The sequence below is a fragment of the Lonchura striata genome, chromosome 4 (assembly GCF_050655825.1).
Source record: "Lonchura striata isolate lonStrDom1 chromosome 4, ASM5065582v1, whole genome shotgun sequence".
Lineage (NCBI taxonomy): Eukaryota > Metazoa > Chordata > Aves > Passeriformes > Estrildidae > Lonchura > Lonchura striata.
Genome location: NC_140706.1, coordinates 42,783,277 through 42,798,970, shown reverse-complemented (window position 1 = coordinate 42,798,970; position 15,694 = coordinate 42,783,277). Strand labels below are relative to the sequence as shown.

Genomic DNA, 15,694 nt, shown 5'->3' with positions numbered 1-15,694 from the left:
TGCACTGAGAAACTGAAATTTGTTCTCATGTTATTTCATATTGTTGTTTTGTTTTTTTAGCAGGGAGATCTTAATTTTGAAGCAATTGCCCACTGTGATATTCAGTGCTACTTGGGAAAGTCTGATTCAGGTAGGCTTGTCTAAGGCTTTTTCTGGTATCTGACAGTAGTTTTATTGTATAAAATTCATTTTATATAGCAGGACTTGTAATGAGAATATTGAAATTGTTCATGCAAGTACTTAGTTTTACATTTGTTTAAAAACATCCACTTTTCTGGGAGTATATAAATGACTGAGAGTACTGAGCAAATGGTGCAGTATTTCAGACATCTGGTTCCATAGCACATAGTAAACTATTGTTCTGTCTTGAAATATCTTAAATTTTAGTATTTAAGACTCTCCTATGAATTCTTGTTGATGATGTATTGCCCTTTTCTTTCTTCATACATGTTTTCTTGAGAGATGTTGAGATAGAATGGTAAAACTGTCTACTGACTCAAAGTTATTAGAAAATGTACGTAACCTGGGTCCAGATCCAGGGAATTCTTTTATGAAAAACAAAAACATTGACCAATATCTGCCTGTATCTAGAGTTAAATTTGAAGGCTTTCTCTTTATCTCTTTCTCACAGCAATAATTCCATAGATTTCAGCAAATACAGTTTATCAGGCTTATAAAACAGCATCCTTGACACTGTATCATACTGAACAGAAAGAAGGGGGTCTCATTTTATCTGGAACTGAAGAATCTATCTCCAGATAGATTGTAATGCTGGGAGCTGTTTTAAGTTCCTGGCTGGCATTTACCAAAATACAGCAGTAGGTATATGGCATGATACTACCTAAAGAATGTTGAACCTGTTAAAAGCTGATTCAGGATAGTGTTTTTTATTCTTTGTGTAGTAAGGACTTTCAGAAGGCAGCTGGTATCATAGGCTTTAAATGTTTGAGCACTCTCCTGGAAATGTTTTCAAGATGACCTTTTCCTAAAATGTATCTTTGTGTGAGGATATGAGGAAGGCAGTAGTAGTCAGTCAGATGTGAAAAGAAGAACTGAGGTGACACAGAGAAACATGTGACTTGGACACTTACTCAAACGCTTGCATGCTAAGGTCCATGTCTTAGAAACAAATGTTTGCTTTTCTGGGTTTTTTTTCAGTCTCAGAGAAGGAATATGGATGATACAACAAAATCCTTGTTGCTTACTTTATTTTCATCCTAATAATACATACAATGAGATCTGTACTTACAGGTGTTCTGCCTTCTGCTTTAGGATACTAGTATTTGCTAACAGAAATGTGTAATGCCTGAAAATACTGACCTAAAGAAATTGTAGTTAGATAATTCCAGTAATCACCAATCTCAATTCATTACTTTAAACATTAAGGATTCTAAAATAAAGTATATGCACTTTCAAAATAAGGAATTATTGTTTTCTTTCTGAAGAAGCTAAATTTTCAAACTGCTTTCTGCTGTGTGAAAATGCTTGAACCAATATGAGTGTAATTTTCTAAAATGCTCTCATCTTTAGATTGATGTAAAGCTTTGCAATTCATTTTAAGAAGAATTTGAGAAAATTATCAGCATCTAGAAAAGAAGCTAAAATGAAAAGATTGTTTTTGCCAAACTGTGGGAATTGTTCTGTTCCCTGTTGTGCCATGCTGCCATATTTTTGTACGACTGTGTAGCATATTATCTTGGTACTTTACTGCCATCAGTAGAGAGTACTGTGTAGAGCACTGATAACATGGTTACTCTTCAGTGGCATCTATTAGGAACAACAGCAGTAAAAAGGGCTTACTAAAGCATACATAGCCAGTGCAATACCCATTCTCTTGTTTGCTTGTATAGTTACTTTGGTTTTGCAGATATATTTCTTTAGACAAATCTGATATGGAAAATAATATATATGCCCTTGCACACTCTCACTTTGAAGGGCAAAAGTGGGTTGCCTTTTTTGTTTTGGGTCTGGATGCTTTGCAGTTACTGATTACTTGTATTCAGGAATAGATTGATGGAAGGAACAAATATTATCTCTGTAAAATCTGAAAAAAACTATTATCCTTTTAGCAAATCTGCTTTGGCAGAAGAGTCTCTCTCTGGACCATTCAGCCTGGGACGTGGATTCCGAGCTTGCAAGTGACCTTTATGAAAGGTGGCAAAAAATAAGACGTGGGGAAGCATGCAGGTCTGTACAGAATTGGTTAAGGTTCTTAATTCAAACCAGTACAGTGTTGTAAGAAAGAGTATTTCTGTTCTGAAGTATCCTTAATGAGAACAAAACATTCTGGTCCATTTTCTATACTTAAGTTAGTTCTCTTGAAGCTCATGGAGTTTTAGAGCACCCCAGACATCCACAACTTTCATTTCAAGGCACTGCCAGCCACAAGTAATCCTTTTAGCGTAGAATGTAAATAATATTATGACTATAGTTGTCTCACCAGGACTACCTGGCATGAAAGCAGTCCAAGCATGTTTTACCAGCTCATTTCTGGAGTTGCATGCGTCCTTCATCATCAGGTTGCATAGCAGTCTTCTCAGGGTCTTTGAATGGCTTTCAAGGTTTTTAGTCTCTGGCCTACGTAGGCAGAAGTTAGCTGTTTGGCTACAGCTTTATGGACTTTATTTTGTAGAGACCATTTTCAAGAACGATAGGTTGTTACAATTACAGGTCCTGGCAAATCATCTTCTTGTTGTAGTTCTTCGTTTGAAAGAAAAAACAAAAAGCAACTAACTAAGTTTTCTGCTTTTGCCAATAAAGCAGGAGAAGTATTTCAGGATCGGCTCGTTTTACTCAGCTGAAGAACTCTGAAGAGGAACCCTTTGCCTTTTTCTTGCCACGGCTGACTACAGAGCCTGGTCTTACACTCAATTTTAATGCCACAGCTGTTAAAAGTAGTATGGTGAGGATGGTTGTTACTACACATTTTTTTGAGTTGATGTGTGTTTAGCTTGTTTAAAAAAAGTCTGCTTAACATTTAGTGCTGCTTAGCATTTTCCTACTGCTTATGAACTGGTGTTTTGATATCAGTTAAGACACTAAATTTGTATCCCTTTGGCTCTTTGATAAGTTTTCTAGCTTGCTGGTTGTAATACTTTAGTACAAGGAGAGGAGTAAAGCGGTGTCAATTTTAACTGACAATTTTTTGTAGCTGTTAAACTTTCCATGAGTTCATTGTGTAAGATAACATGTTTGTGATAAAATAATTGAACACGGGACTAGGGATAGGATGTGTTGTCACTAGTGATGCATGTAAGGCTATACAGGATGGCCTTCCTCATGCCACTGGCTTGTCTAACAGAAGTGTGTAAAACATTTATGAGAGATACAACACTTGTGGAACAATGTATCTTCCAGCCACACTGACAGTTATTTATTTCTTGTTTGTCAGATTTAGGTCTCGACTAACCTAGCCTACGCTAGAACCAGTCATATGGAAATAGTTTTCATATGCACATATTGTGAATTACCTTAATATTTCATTTGTCCAATTTAATTGTTAGTCATTACAGAAATTTTTATAACCTGCTTGCATTTAGACTTCTCTAAGGAGGGGTGGCACCTCACTAACTTCACTTTCTTCTGTGCAACAGCTTTGTTCACATCTGTCTGCATAAATCAAACTCCAAGTGAAAGGGTTGTTGGGGGAGTGGGGGTGGTCTGTATTTTCATACACATGGTTCAAAATGCACTCTTAGCTGATTTTGCAAATTATGACATCGTGGTGACATGTCCTGCTGTTAAATACAGTCATGTGCATGTATGATTATATTGCACTGACACAGATGCTAGATTGAAATCCCTTGAAAATGCAGATTGTATTGCCAGTGCTGAATTATTTTACCAACCAGTTTTCAAATATATAGCTTTTAACTCTTTCTTTTCCCCTCCAAACTATTTAGGTAAAATATTTCGTACTAAGAAACCCTTCATCCTTCCCAGTTACGTTGCAGCTTCTGCCTCTTTCTTACTACCCTGATCCCCAAGCTTCACTGAGTCTGCTGAACAAATGGTAATAACTATCTCAGGGTACTGTTTTCCCTTTTAAAAAAATTTATTTGCTATGCCTTATGGTTGTTACTTACTGGGTTTTATTTAGTTTTTCAAAGTGTAACTTAAGTGGGGATTACATTCTGACCAATTTGGAAGATAGAGCCATGTTTGGGGCAGCTCCCTGTATGGTGCATGCCTTTGTAATGTACTTCATCATTGATAAAACACGAATTGAATGTGTTTTAAGCAAGTTTGTGTCTGCCAGATATATATTATAGTTGGTCATCTCCTAGTGTCTGAGGCTTAGTCCAAGCTGCCTAGGTGAGGTGAACAGCTTACAGAGTTGGGCTTGTGCATCTCCTCACAGTGCTAGTTGGTATCTGTAGGGCCTGTAGACAGATCAGTGAAAAGGTGTCTGAACCAGGAAGAGTTTTCCACCAGGTAGAGTTTTCTTCTTAGCCTTTTCTTAGGTAATAACTCTGGTTGAAGAAGAAACAGGAACCGGGAAGAAAAATGCAGATCCAGAGGGAGGAATCTCAACATAAATGTTTAGGGTCAGCTAAGTAAATGTTTCCGTGTTAGACTTTCTGTTTTAGATTTGAGATGATCTAATGAGAAATCTAGAGAAGAGTTAGATGAACAACAAAGGGACCCAGTGAGTGAGCTGAAGTTCACCAAAATAAGCCCTGTCACACTTCTCTTTGAAAAAATGTTATAGTTGGTAGGAGTGTGTGGTTAGAGACAGTGTGATTACTCCTGTGCTTAGGTGTAACTTGCTTATTTGGGGTCCCAATCCCTGTGTAATTGCTTCCTTAACCTCATTTCTTTACATAGGTACATCCACGTGCATATATATGTCTGTGTGTATATATATATGCACATTAATAACTGCATCTGTTTGCATACTAAATATGGTTTCCACATAGACTCTTTCTAGTGGTTTGCAATTACATTTTCTCTGTATTTGCACACTTGTTTCTGCAGATCTTGTAAGTTCACCAGAAATCACATCCATTTACTGGTTCTTTTTAAGCTAATGTCATAGACAGTTATGACAAGTGAGTTTTCAGTTCAGTGGCTGGAGGTCCATTCGTGTATAATCTACATTTTACGTTTTTATGTCAGTTTTTAATACCTAATGTCAAATGCTTATAATTTGCATTTGGACAAACAAATCAATTGCTTTAAGTAAATTTGATTTGCAAATTATGTGATGGAAAATGGGAATTTATACCAAAAAAATCATGAGCAGAAAGAGAGATATTTGAATAAATTATATGAGATTTAATAATGATTATTTCTTAAGAGTTATGTGAGCAGAAAGAGCTTTGGGGAGTTTGTGTTTGTGTGGCTTATAGGAATTCTCTTTCTTGACTGTTATCTTTTACAATATTCTACACTGACAGACCTAAAACGCCCAGCCATTTGTTTGTTTTCCAGATGTGTGGAATCCACATAAAACTGATTTGCAGTGTATTCTATTGAAATGCAGACCCACATTTCCACCGTATTTCACACTGCCAAAATGCAATTGTAAAAGTAGTCTGTATTTAAGAATAGATGCCAGCATGTAAAAATAAGTCAATGCCGTTCTGACAGGCTGGGGTTCAAGTGCTTAACTTTTTGTTTTGGTTTATTTAGGTTCGGCATAAATGTGCAAGCTATTAATTTCACAACCACCGAATTCAGGCTAATGGATGAATGTTCTCACAGGGTAAGATTTTGGTGGAAGTAATCTGACACACTAGACAAGGATTTTTCTAGCTATGCTACTTCTGAGTTCTTCCCAAGTGCAATTTAAAGCAGTGTCACAGTGTTTTCTTGATTCTTCATCAGGTTTGTATCTTTGCAGTTAGTTATCTTCAGATTTTGAGTCAGTTTTGAATACAGCTCTAGGGAGGAAGTGTGTGCATGCCTGCACGTGTGTGGATGTGTTGTTGGGACTTCACCCGTGGCTCCAGGCTGACCGTGAAGTGTCAGGCTGTGGAGTCGGCAATGTCAGGAGCTGGCTGGTTGTCTTCTCAGAAGAGGGAAGTAGTGTTGGGTAGTTCAGGGGAGGAGGAGCCAGGATTTCTACGTCTCAGCTTCATGGCATTGCAACTTCTGGATTCAGGTTTGGAATGTCATAGTCTCTCTGGTTCCCACTGCCTAGTTTTTGCATGAGTGTGGTAAAATTTGACTATGGCACATTCGTGCTGAGCTTAAACTCTGAAGTGTTGTGTCATGGATGACAGAGAAAATGCTCTATCAGGGATGCTGGCATATTTTGGTGACCAGAGTACTATCCAGAATACCCAAAGAATTTCTCCTTGGGACTTCTGGTTTGTACAAAAGCCCGGAATTAATGTTTTTTTCCTTGGGCTGTTTTGGCATGCTGCAGCTTCATCTTTAATGTCCTGTGTAGATACATGTTTGTGCACATATTCTTTAAGATCTTAATGAAATATTTATACTTTGTAAAAGGAAAAGAGTATGTTTGCTAAGCTAATCAAAGGTGACCTTTCTTTTCTGGCAACAGTTGTAAGAGTTGTTGTAAAAGAGAGGAGACAGCAGTTAATAAATCCTAGCCTGTAGGCACATCCTGAAAAAGGGAAGGTAGCGTAGGGGTAGGAGTGAGCTTCCACAGTCCCACACACCATACTCTTAGCCAAATGGAAAAATAGCTGTAGATCTTCACATCATTGTGTGCAATGCATGTTTTTCATTAGGTTTGAAGAGCTACGGGGAACATGCATGGTTAGATAGATTTTCAGCACATATGAGACAGATCTTGCCTTGTTAATTAAATCAATAGTTGTTAATATATAAATTTTTGTGTTTGGCATCATTTCCCTAGTCAGTTTATGTACAGTGAATTGTTAGGCTCGTCTTTGTAGGGAATGACATGGGGAAGTTTGCAAATGCCATACATGGCTTGTTTTTACTAAATAGCAACTATTAAATGCAGTTTCTGATAGTTTTTATGTGTTGTTTTTCATAAAATAGACTAAGAATAAAAACCATTTTGAACTGAAAAAGGTCAGAAAAGCTGTTAGTACAACACCCATAAAACTGAGAAGCAGCAAGGAAGAGCCCATTTTGGAATCTTTATGGTTTTCTTGACTGCTATAAGTATCTGATCACCCCTTTCTAAGAGGCGACCCCAGTTCTGGAAGAGCAAGTTATAGGGCTATTTTCATTTTTCTAAGGCAGAAAGAATAGACAACAGTATTAAAAAAAATTACATTATTTTCAGACTAAGTACTGGTAGTTCTGGTTTTTAATTAGTATAGCAGAGAAGTCTCTTTGGCTTCTTTCCAGTGACTCAAATGATCAGCATATTTACCAGCAGTTCTTTTCTCACTTCAATCAAGTTGTAAGTCATACACTGAGGGTATAATGGTTGCCACATTTCCCTGTGCAATCAGTATACTGTCAATTCTTGTGTTGTGAAGTGTTTCAGGACTTCTTGAATATGAAAGACAGTATATAATTTCTTTTCCATCTGAGCAAATAAAAGCTGATTTAAATAATGAAGTAATACATTCCTGATAGTAAGTGCAGTAATATGAACTTTTTCTCAAATAAACAATCTTATCTGATGTTTTATGTTTTCAAAAGGAAAGACTTTGGTATAACAAATTAGTTAGCAGTTTCTGCACCTTGCCAAAAATATTCTATGTGGTGTAATAGTGCTTTCTTTATTGACATCTTTAAACACAAGTTTTCTGTGAGTAAGAAGTGCATTTTTTGTTTAACAGAATGCACATCAAGAGGACCTCATCAGCAAGAAATGCAGTTCTGAGATGCTTTGTTTAAGTTTACAGCCACTGGAAACCAGAAAAATTGGTGTAATTTTTACACCTCTTGACTACAAAAGTGTAACTTCCCTTATTTTAATCAGGTAAGCCAAATTTTAATTCTAAGTGAGAATCAAGCAACTCAATGTAAATTGATTTTGTAAAGTCCTGGCGTGGTAAAAATTCGAAAGTCAGAATACCTCTGGTTTAATAAAAATTGCTTGTGTGTTTGTGCCTTTTGTCTTAGTCATTAATTTTCTTGATTTGTGGTCAGAGTGTTATAAAATGCATGTGACATTACTGAGGCAGTTTTGATTTAAGAGTGAAACACATTGTGTGGCTTTGCTGTTTTCAACCTGACTTAGTAATTGAAGGAGTTCTGGATCCAGTGAGTCTTTTATGCAGCCAAACTTTGGTTACCTTTGTAGCAAAAGAGAGTTTACTGAAGAAGCAACCATTTTTACTAGGTGGCACAGGTGTTATCTATTGGCACTGATCGCTAAACTTGCTCCTTCGCTATGTGAAATTCACTAGTGGCTGGTTCTGGACTGATCCTGTCTCTGTTTAGGGGAAACCTGTCTAGGTTTTGCCACTGATTCTGTTACTGAAACACTGTTATCTTGGTTTGGCACCTAGAGAGCAAAGCCATGATTTTGCAAACTTAATTTGTGCTTTAGTGGCTGATTGCTTGATGTTTATTTTATGGCAGAAACAACTTAACTGTTCTGGATGTGGTCAATGTAGAAGGCTTTGGAGCCAAAGAATTGCTTAAAGTAGGGGGAAGACTCCCTGGTGCAGGAGGATCCCTTCGATTTAAGGTGCCAGAAGCTACACTAATGGACTGCAGACGACGTGAGTAAGGAGGCACAGGTCTCTGGTTGAGCAGCTGACTGCTTTACTCTGCACTGGTACTGATACAGAACATGAATGTTACATAAACAGAATGGTAAAAGCTGAAGAGCTTGGCTGTGAGAAGCGTAGATTCTGTTTTCTCAAAGGTCTGACTGAAAATAGTAAAAATACACTACTGCAGAATAGTCTGTATTAGATCTTGTCACTTATGGGCTTTTTATTCAATTGTAAGTAGAAATAGCAATTTATTTATGAATGCAAGAAAATAATTTTATGTACTGTAAAATAATTGCTCTCTTTTTTTCCCCTTTAAGAACTGAAAGACAGCAAGCAAATTCTATCCATTACGAAGAACTTCAAAGTAGAAAATATTGGGCCTCTTCCTATAACAATTTCATCAATGAAAATCAATGGTTACAGTTGCCAAGGATATGGATTTGAAGTCTTAGACTGTCAGGAATTTTTCCTAGCTCAAAACTCATCACGAGAAATCAGCATTGTGTAAGCACTGACAAATTTGTTGACAAAATAACTGAAGTGGAAATTTGAAATAATTAATTGCAGAAACAGGCACTCCAATAACATACCACACACAAAATTTTGAATAGAAATTTAGTAAGAATTTCCCTCAGGATAACACTAACAAACAGATTATATCATACTGGTTCTTTATATGACCCATTATTTTTAAGAAGCAGCATACATGCTTTTTCAGTGCATTATGAAGTAATAAATTAAAACAAAAGAGTTGCCATAATTTTTTATTGGCTTGTTATTCTCTAAGCTTGTTCCAAATAGCCTGACCACAATCTACTCATGTTTTCCCAACACTGCACATAGTCTAAAACTGATTCTTTTTAAATTATCCTTGAGTGAAAGATACTGGAAGTGTTGGAAGTCTGAGCAAATGCTTAGAGTCTTGGTCAATTCTCACTGAAATCAGTATCTTAAGCAAAAGTAAAGTTAATGTTACTGTATTAAAGTAATTGTGGTTTCCTATGCAACAAATCTCACCTCTACTGATTGGAAAGGCAAGATATACCTTCTAGCAATCAAGTAGAACACTGAGATGGGTCAGGAAAGTGGCAGAAGAGACAAATCTGGTGTTTCTTCTGCTTTCTGTGTCTTTCCAGGTACTTTGTACCCTAGTACCTGGCCCTTTCTGAAATCATGCTGGTTGTATGCTGTGCTTTTGTTGATTAATCTGAGTTGATTATGTGCATTTCCTTGATAAAAGGAAAACATGTCACAGTAATAAAAGTATTGCGAAGAGTCACAATAAACCACATATATTGTCAATTTAAGATGAACCTAATGCTACTTGCACAGTTTAAGCAGATAGTGGAGACTATTTATGTGCTTTAAAAAATATTATTAAATCATATTATTTAATATAACTAAACTGTTATTATTAGATGAATAAATTAATAATTCATATTTTGAATTAAAATTCAATGAGACAATATTTTAGTAATTTAAATCATGATATTAAATTATTGGTAAATATTAAAATATTATTATTATTATTATTGTTGTTGTTGTTGTTGTCATCAGAATATTTGTATTTTTGTTGTCCATGTGACTCAGAAAGTAAAATTCAGCCCAACAATGGAAAAGTAACACCACCTCTGTTTTTCCTGACAGATTCACTCCTGACTTTACATCTTCCTGGGTAATTCGTGAGCTCACACTGGTGACTGCTGCTGATTTGGAGTTCCACTTCACACTCAACGTGACTCTCCCTCACCATCTGTTGCCGCTGTGTGCGGATGTGGTGCCAGGACCCAGCTGGGAAGAGTCTTTCTGGAGGCTCACTGTTCTCTTTGTAAGGTAAGGCTTTCCTCACAGCACCCCAGAGTTCCTGCAAGATGCACTGGGTGCGAATGTCGTGGTGATAACACACACGTGCTGATGCATCCTGAACTGAGATTTCCATGCTCACTGTGCTGCTGCTAGCATGGTTTGGACAATGGAAACGGTGAGAACACAAGTGAAGTAACAGTGGTGACCACTTTGCCTGTTTCTAAATGCAACAGGAGAAGATTACAGGGATCTGAAAAACTAGGAATTTTTCATTCTGTTTTCCTGCTAACAAAATTTACAGTGAATGATCGAGAAGGTGGTTTGATGAATTAGAAAAATTTTTGTTTTGATCCATATATGTTTGATGAAATTAAAATACCGTGGAGAGAGGATGTTTTGCATCTACATTTTTTAGTTTAGAAGCATGATGGCATTTGTAGCTCATTTTATGCCAGCATTTTCTCTAAGAAAAGAATAGACAGTATTTAATAAATACCAAAATAATGATGAGGACTATCATAAATGAACAGCGAGCTGATAGGTCATATTATGATATGATGTCTTACTTCATATTATGATGTCTTACATCATATTACGATATGATGTAAAACTACAACACAGTTACTTCTAAATTACCCTCAAGGATTATCTCTTTTAGAATGAACTTTTACTTTGTTCTGTTTTTTTCTTTTAAAGTTCATTACTGAGCTAATAACAAGTAAGGCCTATAAGGAAAAAAAGGAAAAGAAAATACTATTACAGCTATCATTTTTAAGGCTGTATTTTGAGTTTATTGTCTGTCTTTTTAATTCAAATTTACAGAAAAAAATATTTGAATTTATAGAAAAAAATATTTGAGAAGTGTATCTTGTTAGAACCTTTTAACTCTTCCACTGAATATTCCTGAAAGTTCCTTCAGTATCTGTTGTTTTCTTTGGCAGTTTGTCCCTGCTTGGAGTGATTCTGATAGCCTTCCAGCAAGCCCAGTATATTCTAGCAGAGTTCATGAAATCAAGACAGAGGCCAAATCCTAGTGCTTCACCACAGCAGAACAGCAACTCTGTTGATGTAATCAGCTCTGATTCCTACAAGTAAAAATACTTTTTTTTTCTTCTTTTCTACCCTGTTTATTGTGGAGTAGTGCTTTCTGTCTGATTGTTACTGATATTGCTGTGTGCTGGTTTAAAGGAGACAGTGTTCCAAGCAGCCTCTTTTAGAGAACATTCACCTCAACCCAAGAGAAATGGGGGAACTCAGGGGTTTATTGATCTTGAATATTGCCAGTAATACATAAGGTAAAAATTGTGTGATGAAAGTAAAGGACACACCATGTGTGGCAGTCATGGAAAAAATGGAAGACACATTAATGGTTCTCAATCTGACCCTCTTGAGTGGTCAGTTAGGCACTTATTCACTGAAGCATGTAAGTGTGTTGGAAGTCTGAGCAAATGCTTAGAGTCTTGGTCAATTCTCACTGAAATCAGAATGTGCTTAGCTTTTATGGTAAAGACCTAAAGCAATTTAATGGCTTGTGCATATGCCCCGCTTTCTTTTCTTACAACAATATCTCGTAAAACAATTAATGATGAGTTTGTAAAGAAAAACAAATCCCAAATTATTTTTTCTTTTCCTACAGAGGAAGCTGCAAGACATTTATGGATTCCTATAGTTCCTCAGATAAAGGTAAAGGGAAGGGTTTCCTGTCTGTAGGCCCTTCTTCCAGCCGAAGTCAGAGTGCGGCAAAGAGAAGTCCTGCGACCTACAGCCACTCTCAGAAGAAACACAAATGTCCAGTTTACTACAGTAAGCAGAAACCAAACACAGCAGCTGGCAGTGCCATTGCAGCTGCTGATGAGAAACAGAATCAGATTGCAGAGAACCAAATCTCAGCACCAAAAGAGGACATTTGCACTGATGTTGTCAGTGAGAACTGGGTAACTCTGAAATATGCAAATAGCATAAACGTTAGCAAGAATTTAACTCTTCCAGAAGACTTTCTGGGTAAAGAAGAAAGTACACTGAAAAATGCAGTTCTCATTAAAAATACTTCTTCAGAGTGTGATCTGAAGGAAGATCTTCAAACATGTATGTTTCCTAAGGAAACTAACCTTAAAACTTCAGAAAATCTAGCTGAGCTCAAAGAACAGGAGTTCTGTTCTGTGAAGATGTCCAAGAAGCTGCCTGAAAGTCACTTGTCCAGAAATTCACCTCAACAACAGCCGGAACTGCAAGAAATTAGGAAAATTAGTGGTAATTTTTTCTTAAATTCTGTCAGTCTAAATTACTATGTGAAATCTTCTGATGAGTTCACTGTGATCAGGATTTTGTCTTTTGTGTTGGACAAAGGAATGTGGTGTTTCTTATATGTTCACTGTAATTTGTCTGTTTACATTCCTAAGGAAGTAGCTTACATTTAAAGTTGTTTCATAAATCATAAATTTGCTTGGTTTACAGATTTCAAGCTTGTTGGCATAGCTTTTTAACTGTTAAAATAATTGATGTCATAGATCTGCTTATAAGACACAAATTGCCCTTGTCAGATATTCAGAAGGATCCCAGTTTGCTATTTTCAGGTCCACTGAAAATATGATGCTTGAATCACCAAGCAAGCACATTCAGAAGCAGATATTCAGAACTCCTTTGATAAAACCACCCAAAATAAGAAAAACCTGACACCAGGATAATGTGAATTTTTTTGTGTAGGGATCTGCAAATCAGTGTTTTCCATAGTAATTGCATAGCTATATTTTTTATCTTGTTTTTCTTTTTTTGAAATTGTGGGGCTAAGCTGCCTGGGAAGTCTTACCTCTTAGCTTTGCAATTCAAAATTTTAAGAACGGCAGAAGAACACCTGGGAGAAATTAAAAGCGGGATAGGAGAATGCATCCTCTGGAAGCTTGGCTTTACTGAGGCACTTGGCAAAGTAATTGAGTGATGAAAACTGGCATTTGCTGTAGCTGTGGCAGTTTATTTAGGGAGTAAGCCATCAGAGAGGGTTTTCAGGCTTTGATGTCTTGTGTAGTTGCAACCACAGGCTTGTTGCTTCTTGTGTTGTTATCTGTGAGCTATAGCAGGTACAAGTGTGCAATCTCTGGTGAAGGCAAGATATTTTCACCTAAAATGTACTGTTGCTTATTCTTTGCTTTGAAATAGGAGATCATTCCATGTACTCAGTAGAAAAGTGCCAAAGGTAATCTCCTTTGTTGTCCATTATCAGGCATTTTTCTGTTTTTCAAGACATTTAGTAGGATATGTTAAGTCTAAAGTGTACCATGTTGCAGTGTTTGTATCTTGATTATAGTTACAGACCTATTTTTTTGCAAACAGGGAGTTCAGGACCTCGGGTACTCACATATTTGTATGCTGGAGAGCAACAGATTATTCTTTATCACTCTGGCAGTCTCCTTTCCCTGGTGTTTCGTTCACACGTGCTCCTTTTGCAGTCCTCATGTCTGCCTGCTCCAGAGGGGAGCCAGTATCTGACTCAGAGCTGGGATGTTGTAGTTGGTTGGCAGGAAACTGTGAAAATGTTTGGGCATGCCTTTCCCAGTTGAGAAGGCCAGTTCTGCTCAGTAAGTGATAACATTTCTCACACAGAGCAGCTGAGAGCCTCGGTGGCAGATCACTGTGGATGTAGTGCAGTTCTCTGAGATACCTGGAGCCCATCAGAGGCAAAGTTAATTCTGTCCTGTCCTGTCCTGGCCCAGGCAGAAGAATGTGACTCAACTGAACAGCTCATCTAGTTGTTGAGGCAGGCTTCCTCTTGAAGCTTTCATCTTTAGGACTCTTAGATCAAAATAATTCTTCTTCCTCAGAAGCCTCTCAAGTAAAAGAACTTTTAGTGTGGTACCCATGCTAAAGAAAGGATGACTTCCCTTTGTCATCATAGTGAATGCAGAGGACACTTCAGAGGTGTCAAGCACCTTCCTCCCCACTCAGCTTGCAGGTGTTTTTTCTCTTTGTTTTTTTTTTAACCCAGTGTTCTCTAGCTTCAAATTCTACCTTACAGACCCATGGCTGAGCCCCAAGAGGCTCAAATTCAGATGAGATGAGCATGACTTGTGTAATCTATGCATGCACTGGGAGTGGTGTGCTCATGACCGTGAACCAACACAAAGCTACTTTTTGCAACTGCTGTAAGAATTTTTACACTGCATTAGCTTTTGGTTTTAAAATTTTCCAGTATCATCAGCCTAGACATTAGTCTCCTGTATTTTGGAAAGCAACACAAGGCTGTTTTTAAAGAAAGGTATGTGGTTATGACTGAGAGCTCCTTCTCTTCCCATGTAAACAGTTGTTATTGTTTAATTGTAGGGAATAGCCAGCAAGTGCCTCTCAGGAATGAAACAGAAAACTGCGAGACTTCAAAAAAGCAGATCAACCTAAAACCTTCCACAGAGAAAAAGATTAGTAAGGGACCCAAGGAAGAAACTCCATGCTGTGCAAAAGAGGAGATTACTTCTTCTGAGGTTTGTATTGTGATCTTTCTCCTTTCCAAATTTGAAATTATCTTTTTATAGTTTATGTACATATATATATACACATATAGGCATGTATGTGTATGTAGGGAGTATTTTGTAGAGTCTCAGATCCAAAATCCTATAAATCAGATGAATGAGGAAGAGTGCAGATGTGCTGTCCCACATCCGTTGTGTATTAATGCTGCTGTATGGAATGGTGAACAATTTGGGTACAAATCAAAACAGCCATGTCACAGCCAGAGATTGTTATTGTTAGAGCAGGCACAAGCATACTGGAATCCAATGCCAGCTGTCAGCCACACTAATGATGTGGGAGCATTCTCTGCAGGGAGATGGGCATGTTGGCCTTCACTTGCAGACCTGATCTCCAAACCCAAGGCTTTGCATCAGAAACTTGTGTTTGAGAGTACAGCAGGCAGAAGCCCTTTAGCAGATTGTGCAGTTGATGAGAAGGATCATTCTTCACCTCTGCTTTCTGAGTACGATAAACACATCAGACTTTGTTGCAGGCAGCATAAAACACTAAAAGAACTTCATCAGGCAGTTAGTAAACTTGAGAATCTGGATTATGTTTGTATTCTGTCTACTGGATATAAATCCCATGGCAAAATGGTGTAAGCAAGAATTGCTTACATTGCTTGGGGAATATGTGTGAAAAGACATGGTCTAGTCTTGCTTTGGAAATTGTTACAAACTTTTTTGCCTGCATGGCTGATGGTGCTCAGTTTGTTTCTTGATTTCTTGAAATGACTAGTATTTACTGGTAACTTCAAAATTTCAGCTGTA

At 37.3% G+C, this 15,694-nt stretch overlaps 1 protein-coding gene across 9 annotated transcripts in view; it reads left to right on the top strand.

Moving 5' to 3' along the window:
- TMEM131L (transmembrane 131 like) overlaps positions 1 to 15,694 on the top strand; it is a 78,949-nt gene that overhangs the window by 51,297 nt on the left and 11,958 nt on the right. For 7 of the 9 annotated variants that reach the window (XM_085578029.1, XM_085578030.1, XM_085578031.1 and 4 more), the window contains 12 exons: positions 61 to 130; positions 2,070 to 2,187; positions 2,761 to 2,902; positions 3,903 to 4,012; positions 5,635 to 5,707; positions 7,734 to 7,876; positions 8,482 to 8,624; positions 8,939 to 9,125; positions 10,269 to 10,454; positions 11,369 to 11,518; positions 12,064 to 12,677; positions 14,742 to 14,896. In XM_085578029.1, the coding sequence (XP_085434155.1) occupies positions 61 to 130; positions 2,070 to 2,187; positions 2,761 to 2,902; positions 3,903 to 4,012; positions 5,635 to 5,707; positions 7,734 to 7,876; positions 8,482 to 8,624; positions 8,939 to 9,125; positions 10,269 to 10,454; positions 11,369 to 11,518; positions 12,064 to 12,677; positions 14,742 to 14,896 (2,091 nt within the window). The remainder of the gene's footprint in view (positions 1 to 60; positions 131 to 2,069; positions 2,188 to 2,760; positions 2,903 to 3,902; positions 4,013 to 5,634; positions 5,708 to 7,733; positions 7,877 to 8,481; positions 8,625 to 8,938; positions 9,126 to 10,268; positions 10,455 to 11,368; positions 11,519 to 12,063; positions 12,678 to 14,741; positions 14,897 to 15,694) is intronic. The other 2 variants (XM_021530174.4, XM_021530170.4) reach the window with 1 other exon arrangement.